This window comes from Urocitellus parryii, chromosome 3 (genome assembly GCF_045843805.1).
Source record: "Urocitellus parryii isolate mUroPar1 chromosome 3, mUroPar1.hap1, whole genome shotgun sequence".
Classification (NCBI taxonomy): domain Eukaryota; kingdom Metazoa; phylum Chordata; class Mammalia; order Rodentia; family Sciuridae; genus Urocitellus; species Urocitellus parryii.
In genome coordinates this window covers 121,790,098-121,807,059 of record NC_135533.1, presented here as the reverse complement: position 1 = coordinate 121,807,059, position 16,962 = coordinate 121,790,098, and the positions used below count along the sequence as shown (strand labels likewise).

The 16,962-nt window shown below is 43.9% G+C and overlaps 2 protein-coding genes across 2 annotated transcripts in view; one reads left to right on the top strand and one right to left on the bottom strand.

Moving 5' to 3' along the window:
• Positions 1-783: 783 nt before the first annotated feature.
• On the bottom strand, positions 784-5,147 carry Znf891 (zinc finger protein 891). The gene is given in 9 exon segments (XM_077796453.1): positions 784-2,160; positions 2,163-2,249; positions 2,252-2,482; positions 2,485-2,536; positions 2,539-2,697; positions 2,699-2,711; positions 2,857-3,290; positions 3,292-3,342; positions 3,345-5,147. Coding segments are annotated over 9 exon segments (1,287 nt in total). The 5' UTR covers positions 3,474-5,147; the 3' UTR covers positions 784-2,029.
• A 4,168-nt stretch (positions 5,148-9,315) lies between these two features.
• The window catches only part of Znf10 (zinc finger protein 10), a 28,748-nt gene continuing 21,101 nt past the window's right edge, over positions 9,316-16,962 (top strand). The window contains exons 1-2 of the mRNA XM_026409669.2: positions 9,316-9,459; positions 13,931-14,065. The gene's annotated coding sequence lies outside the window, so the exon portion shown is untranslated. The remainder of the gene's footprint in view (positions 9,460-13,930; positions 14,066-16,962) is intronic.

Below are 16,962 nucleotides of genomic sequence, written 5' to 3'. Positions count from 1 at the left end.
ATAAAACCTAGAATAATCTGGTCCTGGAGAGCCTTATTTACATGCCACTAGACTTCTGCATGAATGATCAGAAGGGCTGCATTCTCTGGAAGCTTTTGTCATTATGCCATTTTTGTATACATATTTTGAAGCGTCCCAAAGCTTTGCATAAGATTCGTTTAGGAGAGGCTGATATTGATCTTAAAACTGTAGTCTGGCTCAAACACTGATAATGCCTGGATAGAGATGGGTATCTAGTATTGGATTTGGTTTTCTAAGGTAGTTGGTAGTCTGTATCAGGGTGAAGATCATGTTACCTGAGCTGTCAATATTAGGGAGAACATGAAAACACTTTATTTAAGTTAATATTTTATGTATTTAAGGGTTTACCTAATATATTCCATTATCTGATTCAGATCCAGGAACCACCTGCTCTCTACTCAGTGGGACCTGACTTGTGTGAAATATAGTCAGGTGTTGGGGATTGTGGCCCATGTCCAGATCAGGGCCTGTGAATTAAGAATGGTTTTTACAATTTTTAAATGTCTGTTTATTTTTTAATTTTTATTTTCAAAGGATGAAGAATATGCAATAGAGATATATATAGCCTACAAAGTTTCAAATAGTGTCTGGACCTTTATAGAAAACTTGTCAACTGTGATATAAATGAATATTAAGTTTACTCACCGATAATTATATTTGGTTTTCAATAAATAACCTATGGAATTTAACATGTAAGTGAAACTAAAGAAGCATGGGGACAGCACAAGAAGGAGGGTGCCAAGTAAAGAGTGGGGGACCCTTGCAGCACCAGGGAAGTGAGGTACCCTTGCAGCACCAGGGAAGTGGGAGAGGTGTTGATTGGGCTCTTTGTTCATGTAGGGGCAGGTTAAGTAGGTATGTACCATTTGGGAAAATTTATAGATGCTATAAACTTCTCCCTGTATTGCTGTGTTTCAGTCAAGTTTTTACAAGTCTACAAAAGGAGAATAAACTAAGCTTTAGCACTGAGACAGGAAGGTACTCTGAATGCAGAAAGATAAGGGGATAGAGCAACAGTATATTCAGAGTGAGTGAAGTAAATGCTGGTTGTGTGGTAATAATCCAACCTCGAGCTTCACTTTGTATTTAACATTGGTAATCTGCCCTCTGAGAACTTCCTAGATTTCTGGTGCTGAAATCTTGGAATTCCCTTGCTTCTCTGATGTCTTGCTTCCAAGTGACTTCAGTTCTATCTTTATCTCCTGCCTAAGCACAAAAATCAGCCCACACTCCTCTTCCATCTTCCTTTTTGGATTCCTTTGCAAATACATACACTCACATTGTATTGATTGCACTCACATACTGTTTTAAAAAAAGCAGTATATTTAATTTTTCTCACATATAAAGATGTCCTGGTCTGGGGATGTAGTTCAGTGATAGAGCACTTGCCTAGGCCCTGGGTTTCATCCCAAGCACTGCCCAAAAAAGAGAGTCCTGGTAATAAGCAGGGAGGAGGACTAGCACAGCTATTCAAAGCTGTTTTGAGGAAGCAGGAGCTCTTCTACATTATCTTTAGGCAACAGTTGTCATTCTCCTGGGCACAAGATAGATGTCTCTCTCAGCTCCAAAAATGGTACCTTTGAAGGCAGAAGAAAGAAGGCAGAAAGGCAAAGTTTTGCAAAAAGAACAAAGTAGTCGGGTCCAGTGATACTAGTCTATTTCTGATTGGTCAGAAAAGAAGGATGTTGTCACCCTTGGCTACATTAGTTAGGAAGGATGAGCAGTTAGGCCAGAAGCAATATTTGCCTTATTGGGCCTGATGGCAACTCTCAAGAAAACACCAATAAAGTAGCTTTACGTGTTCCAGATACTGTGAACCAGTGCAGCAACTCAGAACTCAAAAAGGCAACTGAAACACTTCACGTGAAAAATATGGAATTGTAAATAGCCAAGGATCAAAAATATCATGACAAACAGACAATATTCAAATATATTAACATGGGACAAAATGTATTATAAAGTCAAAGGAGTGTCTTCAGGGCCCCATATTTAACCTTAAATGCTAATTTTAGAGAAGAAAGACCAAATAATGAGTTTGAAGTGCACCATTAGACAATGAAAAAGATGACGACAGACACAACACATACAGGGTTTCTGTCTCATCATGAAGTCTCTTGTGTATAGTAAGTGAAGGGCTCTGAAAGCTTTCCCATATTGGATACATTTGTAGGGTTTCTCCCCAGTGTGAATTCCTACGTGTCTCCTCAGGGAAGAGGAACTGGTAAGACCTCCCCACACTCCTTCCTTTGGTAGGCCTTCTCCCTGGGGTGAGTCCTGTTATGCATCCTGAGGGATGAGAGGCCCCTGGCTTTCCCAGTCACTGCATCAAAAAAGTCCACTCAAGTGTGTATCTTCTTGTGAATTTTGTGAGAGCTGGGGTTGAAGACTTTCCCACAGTCACTGCACCCATAGAGTGTCTCCCTGGCATGCATTCTCTTGTGTTCTATGAGGTAAGAGCTGCGCCAAAGGATTTTCCACACAGGTCACACTCATAGGGTCTCTCTCTAGGTCACACTCGTGAGTTCTCACATGAGCCTTAAGAGATGGTTTTTGACTGAAAGCTTTTCCACATTGATTGTTCTTATAAGGTCTCTCTCCAGTGTGACTTCTTACATGTCTCCTTAAGGTGGAGAAGTTGTTGAATACCTTCCCACATTCTCTACATTCATATTTTTTTCTCACCCATGTGACTTTTTTTTGTGCAAAATAAAATTAGATTTCCTTTTTTTTTTTGGTACCGGGGATTGAACTCAGGGGCATTCGACCACTGAGCCACACCCCCAACCCTCTTTTGTATTTTATTTAGAGACAGGGTCTCACTGAGTTGCTAAGTACCTTACTTTTACTAGGCTAGCTTTGAATTTGTGATCCTCCTGCCTCAGCTTCCTGCTGAGTTTATAGGTGTGTACCACCGCTCCTCGCTTGGATTTCCTTTTAAAGGCTTTTCCACATTGATCATGTTCATATTGTTTCTCACCAGTATGAATCTGTTCTTGTTACTTAAGGGGCAAATGATGACAAAATGTTTTCTTCTTTTTGATGTGTTCATGAGAGTTTCCTATCATGTGAAAACTGTTGTGTGTAGAAAGCATGTTACTGTGTTTGAAGTGCAGACCAGGTTTGTCGCATGTGTATTCATTCTCTTCTTGCTGTTTTAGATTTTTTATGATCCACAGAGCTTGATCATATTAATGACTTTCACAGTGCTTCTCACTTAGAGAGTCTTTCTCATAATTGTTTGCAATTGAATTGTGTCCCCAAATGTTCACTGTCTGAATAAGATTTATGGCAATGTTTACTCGTGGAAACACTCTGTAAAAAAAAATGAGTTCTGATCTAAGTTTAGAGTTTTCTTCTAACTCATGATAGTCACATAATCTCTCCTGAGATAACGGTTCCTTTTGGGTATATGTCACTTGCCTCAAACATCCCTCTGGGATCTTGTGGTGCATTCTAATCTTTTTTTTTTTTTTAAATAAAGAGGGAGAGAGAACTTTAATATTTATTTTTCAGTATTTGGCGGACACAGCATCTTTGTCTGTATGTGGTGCTGAGGATCGAACCCGGGCCACACGCATGCCAGGCGAGCGTGCTACCACTTGAGCCACATCCCCAGCCCCATTCTAATCTTAACACATTCCCCGTCTTCTAATGTGGAGCACCATTCGTTCATTATGAATCCTGTTTGCTCTCCATTGGATGGTTTCTCTTCCAAAATATTCTGCATAGGAGTTGGCCCTCTGGCTTTAAGTTGATCTTCCAGTGTGGACAGATGGCCTGGGGAATTCTCCTTTTCAATACTTCTTCTGTCTTCTTTTTAATTTTTTTTATAGTTGTAGATGGACAGCATACCTTGGTTTTATTTGCTTATTTTTATGTGGTGCTGAGAATTGAACCCAGTGCCTCACACATGCTAGGCAAGCGCTCTACCACTGAGCTCCAGCCCCAGCTCCAGCCCCTCTCATGTCTTCTTGATCTGGGAGGAGTTCACAGAAGGTCTGTGTAATTGATATTCCACTGTGGTGAGATTTTTAGTTTTCCAACATTGCCCCTCTGTACAGACTTCTCTTAGAGTCGGCATCATACACTCCTCTTGAGTGAACCCCATCACTGTAACCTTGGAAGTCACTGGTTCCTGTAACCAGGCTGTCAGAAATCTAGCCACTATTCTTTCCTCCCCAGTATTTCTCATGCAGCCACAGGTAAAGTCCTGTGTAGGGAGAGCTCAGGCAGAGGACACATCAATGACTGCCATTTTGTGAATCCAGAAGTGACAAACTTACATAGTAGGGCAGCAAGATCAGGATGTTTCTCTGATCTACTCAGGAGAAGAATGTGTTTCACCAGTGTCCTCCCTGCAGCCAAAGAGCAGGTTCAGGTAAAAGAAGGAAGGTTGGTACGGCCCCATGGGGGGACAAGGTGAGAATATTTTGTAGACCCTCCCTGTCACCTCTCAGGAAGGTTTAGCTATCTTAAAATTGTCACCAGGATTTGTACTGACAAGTAGTATAGTCATTTTATAGTCTCTCTAGAACCACCATCCGATTATTTGTACTAGATTCTCAGGTAGACTACTTCTTAGCTCTGGGTGAAAGGAGCATGTGTTATTTAAAAAAAAAATGTTAAACCTGAGGAGTCAAAAATGCAAGGTTGTGTAATTAAATTTCCTGTACAGTTTGCTATTTTGTTGTTAATATTTTGGAGTAGACAAGTAATTTTCCTGTTAAACATCACTGTCTTACCTTAAGACAAAGGCAAATAATCTTAAAGTTATTTGTTCTAAACCTTTGTTGTATAATTTGTCCCCCTGAGTAATCTTCCATATGCTGAGCAGAATTGATGATTTAATTGCTACCCTACTAGAAAATTTTACCAGAGTCATGAATGCTACATTTTCTTAACGTTTATTTCACTTATTTATTTTTATGTGGTATTGAGGATTGAACCCAGGGTCTCACATGTGTGAGGCGAGTGCTTTACTGCTGAGCCACACCCCCAGCCCACTACATATGTCTTGACATTGAAACAAATATTCATTTAATTTCTGCCCTTCTTTTCTTATGATAGTTTATACTATATAAAACCTGCTTTGGGCTGGGGATATGGCTCAAGCGGTAGCGCGCTTGCCTGGCATGCATGGGGTGCTGGGTTCCATCCTCAGCACCACATAAAAATAAAATAAACATGTTATGTCCACCGAAAACTAAAAAATAAAAAAAAATTTAAAAAAAAAGAATGAATTGTGCTGTGGGTTGAGTCCTCCATTCTCTGTAGGTTCTTTTTTTTTTTTTCCTAGTTATAGTACTAATTGAAAACATGAAACAGTTTACCAAACAATAGATAACTACAGATAATATTTGATGTCTAAGATTTTTTACCAAAATGGTGATGGATACAAGTGTGTTCATTATGGTATAAATTTGTATTTTTAAAATTTTAATACTCATCAGAGAGATGATTTACCCATGGGGGAAAAAAAAGAATAGGAAGCTATGGATTTTAGGAAATTAAAGATCATAACAAAAGGGTTAAAAGTAAAAGAAGGTTGAGCATGGTGGGTGCATGTCTGTGGTTCCAGTGATGTGAGAGGCTGAAGCATGAGGACATCAAGTTTGAGGCTAGCCTTATCAACTTAGTGATGAGACCAGGTCTCAAAATACAAAGGTGTGGGGATGTAGCTCAGTGGTTGAGGCTCTTGGATACAATTTCTGGTTAAAAAACAAATAAACAACAAACAAACAAATAAAGGAACTCTTTAGAAAACAGATCTATGAGAATAAGCCATGAGTTAAAAGGAAAAAAAAAAAAAAAAGGTAAGACAATTGTACAATCAGTTTCAAAATTCCAACACCAGATTATTCAAGGATCCAGAAAGAAGAGAAAATGGAAAGAATTAAACAGACATGGAGAAAATTTCTAAAAATAACAATATCTAAGAATTGATCCAAATTGGTAATTTTTAAAGACTATTGGAAATAAAATATTTATCACCATGAAATATTTGCATAAATCTTTTATTTTTTTTTAGCTGTTGAGTTGCTGAGACTCGATTTCAGTGCTACACACATACTAGGCAAGTGCTCTACCACTGAGCTATACCTGCATCCCTGCAGAAATCAGTTCTAAAGAGGTGATACATAATTATATACAAAGGAACATTAATAGGCATGAAGCAAGACTTCTCCATTAACACTGCTCATTTTCTATCTAGCACTGTTGGTTTTCAGTGTTCAAATGAAAAAATAATTTTCTATGCAGAATGTTAGGACCATAGTAACTTGTGGTGGCTGGCTGGGGTTGTGGCTCAGTGGTAGAGCACTCACCTAGCACATTGAGGCACTGGGTTCCACCCTCAGCACCACATTAAAAATAAATAAATTAGAGGTATGGTGTCTGTCTACAACTAAAAAACAATATTAAAAAAATAATGGTCACTGAGCTTTTGTCCCTCCAACTTTGCAAAGGAACAATGCAAATTGTTTAAAAAAAACGTAACATATATAGATTATTTAGACCATTTTGTGGAAAGTAATAAGATAAAAATTGACCAAGAAAATGAGTAGAAACACTTCCAGGACACTGAAGATTTAACATAGTTGAGATGAGAAATGCAGGACGTCAAGAGAAATCCCCTGATGTCAGCTGTTGCAGGAAAAAGCAGGAAAAATGAAGCGCTAAGAGTGCATGGCAGATTAGACCTTGAGGGAAGTAGAAGTGTATGCTGGTTTAAGACCATTCAGCTGTAAAACCAGTGACTTGAGAGGCTGAGCAAAGTTGAGGCCAGCCACAGCAACTTAGAGGGGATGTAGCTCAGTGGCAAAGTGCTCCTGGGTTCAATCCCTAGTGCCAAAAAAAAAAAAGCCCTCAAAACTGAGCCGCATCCCCAGTTCTCCTCCTCCTCATTATTATTATTATTTTGCATTTTGTTTATAGAGACAGGGTCTCACTGAGTTGCTTACTGCCTCACTGTTGCTGAGGCTATCTTTGAACTTGAGATCCTCCTGTCTCTGCCTCCCAAGCCACTGGAATTACAGGCGTGGGCCACTGTGCCCAGTTCAAAGAAGTAATTTTTAAAAAAGCATTTTTTTTTAAGTCGTAGGGGGACACAATACTTTTATTTTATTTATTTTTATGTGGTGCTGAAGATCGAACCCAGTGCCTCCCATGTGCTAGGCAAGCACTCTAATCCACAACTTCAGCCCCCCAAAAGTGATTGTTAAAAAACAAACCAAAAAAAAAAAAAAAATCGAACAAAGAATCCTCTTTGGCTCAGTAGGAAAGACTGTTATTACAATGAAACACTGAATGTACCTAACCAAAGTTTGTGAGAACTACATTGCATATTCATACTTATATCCATTGTGAGTTAAGGATGTGGTAAGAAGAAAGGCAGACAAAATTCTCAATAGCATAGTAAGAAATTTTAAACAACGTCTCAAATTGATGAATAAAAGGCTGAGGGGCTGGGGCTCAGCGGTAGAACGCTTGCCTAGCATGTGTGGGGCACGAGGTTCCATCCTCAGCACCACATAGAAATAAAATAAAGGGACTGCGTCCATCTACAGCTGAAAAATCAAGTAATTAAAAATACTGAGGACAGTCCAAAGTCAGAGTTGCTTAAATATCTAAAAATGGATGCAGAAAAGGAACTTACTGTTTTTATTTAGAGCCTTTAAACATTTGATTTTTATTTTATTTTTCCTTTATTATGGGACTTTATTCATGAGGGACAACGTGGTTAGGACACAAGCCAGCAGGTGGTCACAGCCTCACCTTCTGCAGGGTGCGGGGAAGCATAAAGGGAAGGAGGTGCACCCAGGAACACCCATTCCACTCCTAGAGACCCAGACACACTCCTAGTGACTCAAAGGACAGGTGGGGGTAACAAGAGATGGAGAGTGGCCAGAGTGAGGACCTGTGGGATGGGGAAGGTGCAGAACCCCCACCCACTCAGAAATCTCTTGGATCTCATTTGTCTTCCTCTTCAAGGACGTCTGGAAGGTCATGTGCAAGGTTCTTCAAGGCGGCTTCTGGCTTCTCGCCCTGTACCCCCAGGACGCAGGGCCCCTTGGGAAGGGCTGCTCCCGGCTCACTCTCCAGGGCACTCCAGGTTCTCAGGGGCCTGGCACTGAACGCAGGAGCTTCCGGGGCTTCTTGGGCTGCGGGGAGCCGGCACCTTCCGCGGAAGGAAATGTGACCCATGTGCCGGGGGAGGAGCGTGAGCGCCTGGAGGAGGGGAATTTAATCCACTGCTGCTCAAAAAACCAATGCTGCACGTGTCGCAGGTCTCTTTTAGGCCGAGGCGGAAGGCCAGGGTCAGCAGGGTAAAGTGGGATGGAAAGGGGGCCTTCAGGAAGTGGTCCTCCAGCATCATCGTCTGCTCCTTTGTGAAGAACAAAATACTCCACTTCTTTGCGAATGGCTCCAGTAGCTCGCGAATTTTTTTCATCTCCTCCCTGGGATCATAGTCAGCGATTGGTCCTATCAACTAATACTCTTGGCATCTCTTTCCAACTCATCCAGCGCAGTCAATAAATCCATGGCAGCAGAGGCTCTGTTCAGAGGAGTGGGCTAAACATTTGATTTTTAAAAATCTATGCACATATTTATTGGAAAGCAGAATAGGTAGAAAAAGTGCTGTACCAGAAGGCCAAACTACAAGGACTCGAGTTTCGTGACCCCTAAAGTCGGCACCCTGAAAAGCAGCGATCTGGAAATCGCCTGAACAGGCCCAGCACGGTACCGCTGTGGCCAGCTGGTCTCTCCGTAGCGAAGAGGCGGTGCACCAGCCACGGCTAAGGAGCCAGGTCGGAGGCTGGCCGCGCCGAGGGAGGGTCGCGGGGCGGGGTGAGAGTAGCAGAGTAGCTCGGGTGGAGGCCCTGGGCCAATCCCAGGGCCGAAATGCACACATCACACCGGTGTTTTATTAGCGAACTGTGTACAGTGGAGCCTGAAAGGAACAACACCCACAGCACGCGGGCAGGGCGGACCCAGGGTCCAGACCAGGGCAGAGCGCTGATCCTGCTCCGCCCGGGCGCGCTCACCTGCCCCCGGCGTCAAGAGAAAGGCGCGGCGGGACTGCATTTCCCAGCGCGCTTCGCGGGGGAGCGTGCGCGTTGGCACGTGAGGGATGCGCGTGCGTGCGTCGGTGTGGATGGTGCGTGCGTGCCGGTAGGGGCGTGGCGCGCCGACGGCAGGCCGAGGATCCGGGAAGAGGCCCCGCGGGCGGGGCGGGTCGGCGCCGCAGTGGACTCCGCCCTGCGGCCGCCGACGGCCTGCGTGGCCCTGGGCCAGCTGCCCGCGCCCGGTCGCCGGGCCTGGCCGTCGCTGTGGCCTCCTGGCGGGCCTGGTTTCCCGCGCACTGGTCGCCTCGGCTGAGGGCCGGGGCGGGGCGGCGGAGGTGCCCGCGGGACGAGCACGGCGCCAGGACGCACCACGGTGAGCCTGACGCGGGGCAAGCGCGGCGGCCCCTCCAGGCACTGCCGTGGGCACCCCGGTGGCGGGCGCTGGCGGACCCTGGTCCTCAGCCAGGCGGGGCAGCTTTCACCAGTGCGGTGGCAGGGAGCAAAGGACGGGTGGCTATTTTGTCGTCTGATGCAAAAGCGTTTCAGAACTTTGCTCCTCGTTGACGTTAAGCAGTATTTGCGTCGAAATTGCCCAGAATGGCATCAGTATTTTTAGTTAAGATCAAGTAGTTTGTGTGTGGCCTGAAGAAAAAAGAAAAAAGAAATCATTGTCTCTAGCGTCTTTACATTTTTTTTTAAATTAAATAGATTAATTGGAAGGTGTGTGTATTTAACTTACTTTTTCCCCCGGGGACAGCTCACAACTTGGTTTTACATTTTCATTTTTTTCTTGACACTAGATTTGTTAGATTAGCTATAGTTTGGTATGTCATCCAGCATTTTATGTGTGAAAGACTTAAGGTTAGTAGCAAAATTGAACACATAGATCCTCCCCGAAGTGTATGGAGAAGGTGCAGCATTTCCCCTCTCTTTGCAGGTCAGTAGCAGCAAGAAGCTATTAATTAAAACAAAGGAAAAAGGAAGACAAGATGTCACCCTGAATGCCAGTGGAAAGTGCTGGGGCAGAGATGTTGTCTGCAGAGGACCACATAGGACAACTCCCTCCCCCCTTATATAGCACTTCAGCACTTCACAATTCTTTATGAGGAAACTGCTCCTCCTCTGCTTCATGATTGTCCTTCATCTTGCAAAACTTATGAAGGGGACGGGGGTTGCACATCCTCCTGCTTCTTTTTAAAACGTTCATGTGTTCCTTCATTCCTCCTCTCAGCTTCTTGAGCTCTTCTTTTGCCAATCGCAGGGGCAGGGATTTCAGGCACACATCCAGAGATCAGGATGATTGACTGCTTGTCAGTGTATGCTGCATGGTCTTAGGCAATATTTAAACATGCGAAGCTTGTGTCCTGGTAAACAAACTCTAAAACTGTCATTAATTAGCTAAGTCACCAGCATGCAGGAGACTTATTTACTATCAGTAAGTTTTTAATGAAGTTACTGAAAAGGAGATAAGTTAACACATTGTTTTACTACTGTCCTCAGTATCAAGTTAGCACATATTTCTGCAAAAAACAAAGGTCTGTTCACAATAGGAAGAAAACACTTAGTATTAATTTTAAATAGAAATAATGTGTTAACTATATGAAAACAAAACTAATAGAAGGTATGAAATAAGAATAAAGGATCACCTGGGCACAGTGGTCCCAGCAGCTTGGGAGGCTGAGGCAGGGGAGGCTAAGGCAGGAGGATTGGGAGTTCAAAGTCAGCCTCAGCAAGAGTGAGGTGCTAAGCAACTCAGTGAGACCCTGTCTCTAAATAAAATACAAAATAGGGCTGGGGATGTATCTCAGTGGTTGGTGGTCAAGCGCTTCTGAGTTCAATCCCTGGTACCCTGTAAAAAGTAAGAATATAGGATCAATAAGAAGGAAAATAGTTCTGTTTTTAGATTAAATTCAGTTCTCAACAAAATCTAACTGGAAATTTTAAAAAGAACTCCCATGCTCATTTTTCCTCCTTGATATCTTCTTGCCTCATAAAATGATAATGGAAGTGGTCCATTCCTTTTTTTTTTTTTTTTTTACAGTTTAACTAGAAAAACATTCTTTAAAGGAGAACTAAGCCTAGAAATGGTGGTTTTCATCAAGTAATTTAAGCACTAAAGCATTTTGGGTTTTAAAAACTTAAGGGAAATGAAATGTCACACTGTTCCTGTTCTGCAGACAGTGCGCTTACTGTGGTGCTCTTTCTAGCATCTCTCTTGTCAGCCAGGGCTCTTCCTTCTCTCTTTCTTGTCTGTAGGCTTTGACTTGGAACAAACATTCAAGGCAGCATTTTTGCTCCTCTCTGCACAGTCCCTCTCTGCTGCTGCATCCTAACCTTTCCTGTTCTAGAGACTGGGGCAGGTTGAAAAGTTGTCAGCGCCCAGAATGTAGGCGCTGTGAAGCTGAATGACAAGTAATTTGGTTGGAGCTATGTTGTGCAACTGCTGGCACCGCAGAGGGTGACTTGCTGAGCCTTTGCTGGCTTTGAGAAGGCAAAGTAATGTGGTAGGCAAAGTAATGGCTCCCCAAAGATGTCCCCAGAACCTAAATCTTAAGTGGTGAAAAAGAATTGTGATTCAAAAGGACTTTAAGATGGGGAACAATTATCCTGGATTATTCTGATGGGCCTGGGCTAATCACAGGAGTCCTGAAGAGGGAAGCCAAAGGTACAGCTGGAGGGTGTGACTTGCACAAAGGCACAGAGCTGGGTGGCTGCTGGTGGTTGTTGCTGGTAGCGTGGTGGAGGAACTGGTGCCTCTGGCAGCTGGCAGGGGCAGGAAGTGGATTTTCCCCAGGAGGCTCAGGAGGAGTGGCGCTACCCACACACACTAATGTAGACCAGAGCTGTTAGGTAGTAAGTGTGTGCTCTTTTTAGCCACTGGGTGGTGGTTGGTTAATATAGCCTTCTGTCCTTATATGAGTTTCCTGTGCAAAAGTTGGCCCCCTTGTCTTCTAGCTCTGTCTTTTGATGAGGATTCAGAAGAAAAACAGAATGATTATAAATTAAATTAGCAAAAAGTTTTTGCTGAGGGAGGCAGTACTAGGGATTGAATCCAGAGCCTCACACATGCTAGGCAAGTACTCTGTCAATTAGCTGAATCCATAGTCCTTTTGAAAAATTTTGAGGCAGGTTCACCTTGAACTTGTGATCCTCCTGCCCCAGCCTCCCGAATCACTGAGATCACAGATGTATGCCACTGTGCCTGGCTTCAATACTTTTTTTGGTGATTACATCTGGTAGAAAATGTAGGCTTTGTTATAATATTTACATCTAAATGTTGAAGATTTGTCATGTTTGTCTCCTGTTATGCCAGATTTGTGGGATCCCAATAGACCTCCAGGAGCCGAATCCGATGCAAGCACACAAGGGTCTTTATTGCAAGCTTGAGCCTGGACTCACAACCGTTCCCAATGCAGCGGTCTCAGGGAGTGAGTCCCGGTCCTTTGTTCAGTGAGATTTTATAGGTTTTGGGGGATACTCTATGCGTCACAACATCACACAGCAATCATTCCATACCGCGGGAAAATCAAACAATAACTCTTAACATTGATTGGCACATTCACTGACAGGAACAAGTTGGGTAGGGGTGATTGGCTAGTACAAGAGGGGGGTTCGTTTGAACTGATTGGTTTAGGCCACGAGGAGTGTACCGTGGTAAATTACATGTTTCCCAATATGTTATCAACCACCATAAACTACTTGGGGGTCATCTCGCATTCCAGGTATTTTCCCTGTCTTATTCTGATTGAAGGTTGCTAGGAGGGTTGCATGGTCCTCATCTAGCCTAACTGAGTCAGGGACACCTGGCTCCGCAGACCTCTCCTGTTATTTACAGACAAACAACTCAGCAGGGTGGGTATGTACTCACTAGTGCTCCGTGGGTTTTTCCAAGGACAAGGGTCATGTCCCCTTCCTTAGGACAGGCCTTGAGGTAGAAGCTTCTGTTATTTATTTATTTTTTTAAAAATGGAGTCACATTAGTTTCTCACTCCTAGAAAATTTTACCTTCTGGAGGTGGTGGGTATAAAAATATTTCTCTGAAAATTTAGAGGTCCTCGTGTAGAATGGCATTTACTGTAATGATTCAGCATGAGACCTTTCCTTGTGTCATTTCCGGTCTCACTTAAAAAGAGCCCACTGGCTTCTAAGTGAAGCTAGCCAACCCCTAAAAAACAAATGCCAAATGTCTTTTTTGATATAATGAGAGCAACTAAGAACAGAGCATGGAGGAAGAGCAGGAGGAAAAGATAAACATTAAACAGAGACATGAGGTGGGAGGGAAAGGGAGAGAAAAGGGAAATTGCATGGAAATGGAAGGAGACCCTCATTGTTATACAAAATTACATTTAAGAGGTTGTGAGAGGAATGGGAAAAAAAAACAAGGAGAGAAATGAATTACAGTAGATGGGATAAAGAGAGAAGATGGGAGGGGAGGGGAGGGGGGATAGTAGAGGTTAGGAAAGGTAGCAGAATACAACAGTTACTAATAGGGAATTATGTAAAAATGTGGATGTGTAACTGATGTGATTCTGCAATCTGTATTTGGGGTAAAAATGGGAGTTCATAACCCACTTGAATCTAATGTATGAAATATGATATGTCAAGAGCTTTGTAATGTTTTGAACAACCAATAAAAAATAAATAAAATTAAAAAAAAAAAAAAAGAAAAAGAGCCCACTGGCTAGGAAGCCCTCAGGCACTCATGTGAGCTTCTCAAATGCCTTTGATCTTTGCTTTTGCTGGGGACTTGTCCTTTGCCTTTCAAGGGTGTGTATTGTCTTACTGGGAAGATTTTTGGATTCCAGAGCATCAGGACTGCCTCTCTGTTTTGTTTCCCACACCAGTGACCAAATAAGAAGATGGGCTGGAATTCTCTGCTGTGACCCAGGAAAGGGGGACTGCTCCCCAAAGACCAAGACTCATTATGCTACTGCAGCCAGAACAAGAGAGAAGTATTGCTGGATGTCAGCAAATAGAAGGTTTGGAACAGCTTTCTTCTATGGGTTGTTTTTCTGGGACTTTCTTACATAAGTGGAGCCTTCCTTATAGGTGACATTCTCAACCTGGGGGCTCTGCACATTCCTCCACTGCTGTGCCTCAGTCTTCCTCTCATCACCCCAGCAACATAGTATGTGAATCCTCAAACTCTAAAATCCTTCCTCCTGCCTGTCGCCTCTTATCTTCCTGTTCGTGTCAAGTCTGAGTCTCCCGATTCTGTTCTTAGAGCTTCGTCTCAAGTCTGTCAGCTCCTTCCCCGATGCTGGTGTTTGTGCCCAGAGAAGGTTGTATTATGATCAGACACCTCTCACGCTGGGCATCCTGTCCTTGCTCCTGGCTGTGCCAAGCCTGCGTGGTTCATCCAGTCATGTGCCTTTTCCTTTGCCTGGCAGTGAGCTTGCCAGAGATCACAGCCAGGTAGCCGGATGTGACCCGCACACTCTCCACAGCCTCAGCTTGCCATTTCCAGCTGTTTTTGTTGCTCCACTGCAGTGTGGCCCAGGCTATCACCTTCCTCAGAGCTCATAGCCAGTGCCATCTCTCTCATCCACAGCTTACAGCTTTTCGTTCTTTGTAATGTTTTTATGGAACTGTCAAAAGCCCTCTCCTCCTCTACAGGCCTGCTTTCTCATCAGAGCTTTGTATCCCATCCCCTCCCCCTCCCCATGCCAGCCCCCTAGTCTGTCACGCCTTCCTGCCTGCATTCACTCACGTCCACTTGATTGACCCCATTACCTCTTCCAGTGCTACCATTTCTCTTCTTTTGCCATTTCCGTACTTCTCATTCCTATCATGGGAACAGTGTATTGAAACTGCTTTCCCCAAATCATTAGTGAATCCTTATCCAACTGATCTAATATATTTCCACCCTTGATTTATACAACTCTATTTTGATCCTACCCTCCTTGAAATTCCCCTTCTGTATCTTCTCATTGTCAGAGTTCTTCTCTGTGGGCTTCGCTTTCTTTCTCCTTTGCTTCCTGCGTGTTGATTTCTCCATAGTTTAATCATGGCCCTTCAGTGTATTCTTTGGGTTGCCTTTCGTTGTATGCTGTATTTTCATCCTGTGTCTTGGTTCCTTAGCAGGTGTCATGTGAGTGGTGCTGTTGGGCTGTTGGTGGGGACATATGACTGCCCTTAGGCTCCCCTCTCCATTGGTCTGCTTCATCTGAGTCTTAAAGCAGAAGTCCACAGTTACTTTTGAATCCTGACAAAAGGCCACAGAGGTGGGGGTCTGTTGCCAGGCAACTCGAGTACACATTATAGAAGAGAAACATGGCAGGCAGATATCACATCAGGGTATATCACATTCAAGTGACCCTCCTAGATGTGCCTACTCTGTGGCCCACTCCCTGCGTTGCAAACCAGTCTCTCCATTCCTGTAGCACCTCTTCCTGCTGATGCACTGTTCTCAACTTGGACCTGCAGCAGCCATGAGCCAATCCTCACCCCACAGCTGTCATTGTTCAGGACATACCCATCTCCCAGAACTTTCTGCTCCCCATATCCCTGTTGTGGCCCTCATTCATGTTTCCGTTTTCTGAGTAACTGTCAGCCTCCTGCCTGGCTTCTTTGCGGCCTTTGTATTTTCTTCTGATCCTTCATTTAACCACCTCTAATGTTATATATATATATATATATATATATATATATATATATATATATATATATATATATATATATATTTGGTTGTAGTAGGGCACAATGCACAATGCCTTTATTTTATTTATTTTTATGTGGTGCTGAGGATCGAACCCAGCACTTTCCATGTGCTAGATGAGCACTGTACCACTGACCCACAACCCCAGCCCCTCTGGTATAGCATTTAAAAAATATTTTTAAAATTGTCATTGGACCTTTATTTATTCATATGTAGTATTGGGTATCAAACCCAGTGCCTCACACATGCTAGGAAAGTGTTCTTTGGGACCATGGAGCCCCAGCCCTAGTACAGCATTTTTAAGACACAAATCTGATGTTTCCTGGCTGATAACACCTAGGGAGGAGTCCACACTTCTAGAATGGCCTGGCCTGGCTGGGCCTGGCTGTGTACACTGCCTGCTGTCTCTACTGCTGTTGGCCACCTGCACTGGATGCACCAGCAGCCTCACACAACGTCTTCTGGGTTGGCCTTTCTTCATGCTGTCTGCCAATCTTTACCTGTCAAGCCACTCTGAGACCCAGACCAGGTTTTGTGCAGGCTCCACATCCTTGGTTGCTTCTCACATTGTGAAAGTGAAATCCATGAGGGAGGGTTGGTCTGGAACCCCTAGGATGGACCTACTGTGTTGTAAGCACTTGGGGCATCATCAGATGTGAAGGAATACAGGAGCCACATGGGCTTATTCCACTTCTTGGGCCTGGTGATGGTGGCTCTTTCAAAGGAGCCTGTGCTCTGATAATACCCACCCAGAGTTTACACAGCACCCACTCTCGCATCTGAGTCTTCATCTAGTGTGTTCACTGCCTTTATCATCATCTACAAGTTGTGACTGATCCTTACATTGCTGGGCAAAGGGTTCAGGACCAGGTACAGTGAGACCTGTAGCCTAATATCAGACCTCTGCTTTGGACAGCTGGCTGTATGTTCATGTTGCTGCTTGTGTTAGCAGCTGTGGGAGCAAAGAGGAAGAAGCACCAGATTTACCTGGAGAAATGAGGTTGTGGCGCAGAAAGGATTGGTTGTATGACCTTGCAGGGTGGATAGGGTTTGTCAAGAGTCAAGGAAGGGAAGGACGCTGCTGGCAGAGGGACAGTGCTACAGAGTGAATGGGGAGGTCTGCAGAGGTCCTCCTTGAGTGTCCAACAAGCACAGGTCATTACATGCAATGGAGAACACTGCCTGAGCCAGGGAAAGGTTCATCTAAGGGGCCAGAGG